At 37.1% G+C, this 5,828-nt stretch overlaps 1 protein-coding gene across 1 annotated transcript; it reads right to left on the reverse strand.

Moving 5' to 3' along the window:
• Positions 1-992: 992 nt before the first annotated feature.
• Positions 993-2,614, reverse strand: LOC121763008 (probable polyamine transporter At3g13620). The gene has a single exon (XM_042159051.1). The coding sequence runs from the start codon at positions 2,580-2,582 to the stop codon at positions 1,158-1,160; it is 1,425 nt and encodes a 474-aa protein (XP_042014985.1). The 5' UTR covers positions 2,583-2,614; the 3' UTR covers positions 993-1,157.
• Between the last annotated feature and the right edge of the window lie 3,214 nt (positions 2,615-5,828).

Here is a 5,828-nt window from a genome sequence, read left to right on the forward strand (position 1 = left end):
AGGAAAGAAAAATGACTTCAAATGATATTTTGTATTTTTTTTTATATTTACAATTATATTCTTTTAAATTTAGAAACTTAATAAATTGCATTTTTCAGAATCAGTTATCTCTAAATTAAAAGTAATATTCTTTTAAGTTTAGAAACTTAATAAATTGCACTTTTCAGAATCAATTAACTCTAAATTAAAAGTAATATTCTTTTAAAATTAGAAACTTAATAAATTGCAATTTTTAGAATAAATTCACTCTAAATTAAAATTTAAAAGTATACTCCCTCCGTCCACGAATAGAAGTCCCGTTTTTTCATTTTAGTTCGTCCGCGAATAAGAGTCCCGGTTCACTTTTACCATAAATGGTTATAGAGTCTCACCTTCCACTAACTCATTTCACTCACATTTCAATTAAAACTAATATATACAAGTGAGAACTCTATTCCACTAACTTTTTTCCATCCACTTTTATTAATATTTCTTAAAATCTATGCCTCTAAGAAATGAGACTTCTAACTACGGACGTAGTAGGGAGTATTATCGACTAGATCCCAACGGTAATTAAAATTTTTAAACTTTGTACTATTCCGTATGACTATTATTTATAAAAAGGTGCTTTTCTAAATGGGTGGAATCGTTAACATTGATTTTGATGTTTTAGTTAAATTTTATGTCAAAAAGTCATCAGTACACTCTCAAGTATAAAGTGATACTCTCATTCATTTTTTTGGCGAGATTTAATTGTTAGAATATTGCTTCACACCGGGGAATTGACATAAACACTATCGAATTCCTCGAATAATTTATCATAATTTTATTTTGTTAAGTGACAAATATTTAAAATAAAATCCTTATAATTAAATCTATCATGTCATATAGTATTTCTTTAGCTCATAGATAAAGGTTCCATTTTAACTCACATAGTATAATTTAACAATTAAAAATGATGTAAGTGAAATAAATTAGTAGTAGAATATAAATATAAAATGGGTCAATTATACTGGTGAAGACTAAGTAAGAGTGTATATTTCACAATTCAAAAGATTGAAAACATTGTGTTGTTCATTGTTCAATCAGAATATGCAAAATCATTCTATGTATAGTTAGTTGCATGAAAACATTCTGTTAAAGTAGAGAGTTAAGCATATAGACACTCTTACTCTTACTTACTCTTCATCTTCTTCTTCTTCTTCTTTCCCCAACACTCTCTCAAACCTAAACCACCCCTTCGACTGGCAAAGCCTCATCAGAAAAAACCACGCCACCCCCGCCGCCGTCATCCCCGCGCTCACTATAAACACCGTCTTCTTCGCTATCACCATTATGTACACCAGAAACCCCGACGGCACCAAGCACATCACCACCAGCACCCACAGCGCAAACGGCACCTTATACGGCCGCTTCAGCTTCGGCATCTTCACCCTCAGGTACAAAAACGCCCCGAATTCCAGAAGCATCCCCAAACTATACAAAAAATTCGCCGACGCCACAATATCCGTGTAGCTCATGAACGAAACCCCCACCGCTATCGCCGTCGACACCGCAATCCCCACCCACGGCGTGCCAAACCACTTCGATCTCACGCCGCACCACCTCGGCAGAAAACCTAATTCCGCCATTCCTAAAACCTGATACGCACTGCTGCTCAGCTGCGCCTCGAACAGCCCGATCGCGGATAAAACCGCTCCGATCTCGATCCAGAGCTTCAGCCACTGCCCGGAGATCGTCCTCGCCGCGTCCGCCATGAATCCGGTGTCCCAGAGGCTCTGCTCGGCTTCGATTGCGCCGGTGACGGCAACGAGAGGGATGATGTAGCCTAAACAAGTTAGGATCACCGCGCAGAATAACGCTAACGGAAAGGTTTTCTTCGGATTCTCGACCTCCCCTGCCATGGTGCTAACGTTATCCCAAAAATTGAGGTTCCAGAACAGAGTATTGAAGAACAAATTCCAATCCTTATCCACTCCTTTCTGCCCTAGGCTGATCCACCGCCGCGGATGAATCTGCGGGATCGCGATTCCGGACATGATTAGAAACGGAGCGAGGGAGATTGCGCCTAATCCGACGGCGACATAGCCGACGATTGCTAAGCCGGTGTAGTTCAAAATGGAGAGAATCGCGGTGGAGATCAAAATCGCGAGGGTTCTAGGTTTTCCAGATCCGAAAATCGGGAAAATCCGCTTTAAATAGTCGATGCAGAGGGCGGGGAAGGCGGCGATGTTGATGACGCCGCTGAGGAATTTCCATGTGCCCATTAAGGAGCCGAAGAATGGGCCGAAGGCGCGGTCGGCCCAAATGACGAAGCCGCCGTTGCCGGGGAAGGCGGTGGAGAGCTCCGCCGTGATGAGGGCTTCGGGAATGCTCCAGATGAAGGGGAAGATGAGGAAGCCGAGGATAGCGAAGAGGGGGCCGGCGGCTTTCACGGCCGGCTCCTCGCCGTAGGGGCCGCCGGCGACTTCGAAGTAGATGAGGAAGATGAGGGGGATGAGGGTCAGCTTTTTTGACTTGGTTTTAGGGGCGGCGGTGGCGGTTGTTGGGAGGTCGGTTGCGGTGGTTTGCGGCGGCGGAGCCGCCAATGGTTGATTGGTCATGGGAATCTTGAGGATTTGGTAAATTAAATGGGACTTTGATAATAGTAGTAGTAATTGATATGATATGGAATGTGGATATATATAGTAATATAGATATACTATTATTGATTTTTATTTATATAATTTTCACATGGTGAGTATCTATTTTCGCTAGAGTAGATCATAAATTTGAGTATGAGTATTTGTTTCTACAATTCGATTTCATTCTCAATGTGCATCTACTTGTGAAAAAAAGGTCTATTTTGAATGGTTGATTGTGGGAGTTTTAAAGAGAGTTTAGAAATTATAATTTCAAGATGAAAAATATTTGTACGATTTTAAAATGGATTTTTTGTTAGTGGGCAAATCACAAAGTAAAATAATCTGTGGTAAAAGATTGCACATACGCAATTAATTTGAGTATTTATGCGTTTCTGTTATGATCTGTAAATGGAAAATGGCCAAAAATGACGTCACGTCGGAAAGGATTTTTTCCGAAAAAGTCGCTATAAAATATAGTAGCACTCCATTTTAGGGCTACATGGGATATACTAGGTTAGTCAGTGATCAAGATTTAAAGCCAAGTTAGAAAAATATATAATTTTAATAACACGTTTGATAACGTAGTTAATTATTTTTCTAAAAAGTCCACTTTGTTTGATAGGGAAGTTATCAAATAAGAAATAAATATGCAATGACAAATTTGACCTTAATAAATTCATTTATTTCCTGGATTATCCTTTGTATTGACCTAATCAAATTTTTAAAATTCCATAATATTTTACGTGTCAATCTAAAAGAATATCACATTTGGCTTCTTTTTTCCCTCATTATTCTCACGGCAGATTGCTCAACACCTAAATCATCAAATATGTTGATTTCCTATATATACTCTACATGGGAAAAAAACTGAACATCCAATTTCAGCCCTCTTTTTTCCCTCCTTAATACTCACGCACGACGGCTTCTTGTTCTTCTTGTGCATTATTCTTGAAAGGTAAATACTCTTGTTATTGAACCATGTTTTGTAAATAATTTTAACAAGAAGATTATGCACACACTTCATACACGTCAAATCTTCCTAAAAATCTTCAAATTATTTGTATTTTCACTATATGTGTGATCGTCGTGTACAAACAGGACGTCGTTGGTTTCTAGGCAACATGGTTGATTTTCAAGGTATTTTGAATCAACGTATTTGGACTGATAGAGAGGAAGAGGTTCTACTGACGACCTTGAAGGATCTTGTTGTTCAAGGTTGGAAATCAGATCATGGATTTCGCGGTGGATACCTTCTTAAACTGGAAGGAGCGCTGCATCGCGAGTTTCCGGCAACAGATCTGAAGGTTTATCCCGATATCATATCAAATGTGTCTGCTTGGAAAAAGAGTTATTACACTCTTGAATATATCCTTAAGCAGAGCGGTGTCGCTTTTAATTTGAATGAAGACCACAAAATCGACTGTGATGACCAGCAGGGGGCAGAAATTGTGAGGGTATGCTTGTGTCTAATGATCTAATTTGTAGTATACATATCACGTCTTTGTTGGATGGAAGAAGTAAAATAAATTTGCCAATTGTTTATTCACCGTGATTAGAACGGGGCTTATTTTATTTCTTCTATTTTGAGAAAAAGTGATTCTATCATTCTCAAATCTTCTATACTTCTTTACTCTTGTTTTATTACTAATAAAATCTCTTCTTAATTAAAGGTATGATAAGTGATGCAAAATTTCTTACTTTTTTTATTGCAGAATGATGGATATGCAAGGTTCATGCGTGCCCAATCATGGCCTTACTTTGACGATTGGAAGCAGATATTTGGTAAGAACCGAGCCAACGTGGAAGACACGCCATAATCTGCACTTCAGTTTTCTTCATGCCCAACCAAAGCCTAACAAGCAGTCTCCTAACAGAGACTTAGACTAAGACAAGCCTTTTTGAATTTACTATGATGTTTTGAATTTAGTAATGTGTTTTGAACCAATATTTATTTTCTGTATGATGAACCTTTTTTGTGATGTATTTTTTTTCTTAACTAGGAAATATGGTTTGAACCAATATATATTTTGTATTTGCTTATTTTTCCTTATCATTTGTACATTCTTCTTTCTATCATTTTCTTTTAATAAAATCTAATTGACCTAGTGTTATACTTTTCTGTTACGGCCCATTTGCTTGGAAAACTGGTGCGCCTGGGGAATTGAGCTTGAGGTGGACACTGAGTACATAGGGTTGAAGGTGTTGGTGACTGAGAAGTGCTGCAGCCTGCCATGATTACTATCATGTATTAGTAATGTGAATAGCATAAAGATGATATGCAAGTGAGAGGCATGCATAATACATTCTTCATTAATAGACGTCCACAAAACTAAAAAGATCAAGGTAGAGCAGATCTCGCAAGTGCAGTTGGAAACAATATTAAAACTTATTCCTCTCACTGCCTTATTCCCTCGATAGGTCATAATAGATAGAGAATTAGCTAGAATGAGGATGTGGTTATGGACGAATATGTTGAAGTTTCAACTTGAATAGCAACAAATAAAATATAGGATATCTACCAACTTAAATAGCTACTTAAGTACTTGTGCAGGGAAGAGAGATGTAATCAATGAATGCAGAGCTTACACTATGATGAAGTTTTGGATTTCTCCTCAACATGCTTTTCACTAGAGCTCGGTTGTAATACAAGTACCATAATCATAGTAAAGTCAATCAGCTAGTTAAGGCTAAAAAGATTGTCAAATTTTTATCATAAAAAACCAATAATAATAACAATCATGCGAGATGATGAAATTATTTCTATGTTATTAGAGCAATGTCATGTGAAAACTGTCTATTATTGTATTAAAACTTTTTGAGAAAAGAATAATATTTTAGTACTAGTGCTTGAGTATCTTCTCAAGAAATTTACATGCTAACAAATCAAATCTTGTGCATTAATCAAATCTTTTAATTCCTATATACTCTACGCGGGTAACAAAAAACAATATCAAAAATTTGGCTCTCTTTTTTCTCTCCTTATTTCTGAGGCGGCTCCCTCTAAACGTAAATTATTGATTCTGTTTATTTCCTATATATACTCTACGTGGGAGAAACAAAAAAGAACATCATATTTCACACTCTTTTTCTCCTCTTTATTCCTCAAGCGGCTTCGTTCTTGTGCACGGTTCTTCGAAAGGTAAACAAACTTCTGTTACTAGTATTAGGTTCTCTATTAAATCTTCTTAAAAATCTTCACGTGCTGAGTTTTTTCACTATATGTGT

Source organism: Salvia splendens, chromosome 13 (genome assembly GCF_004379255.2).
Source record: "Salvia splendens isolate huo1 chromosome 13, SspV2, whole genome shotgun sequence".
NCBI lineage: Eukaryota > Viridiplantae > Streptophyta > Magnoliopsida > Lamiales > Lamiaceae > Salvia > Salvia splendens.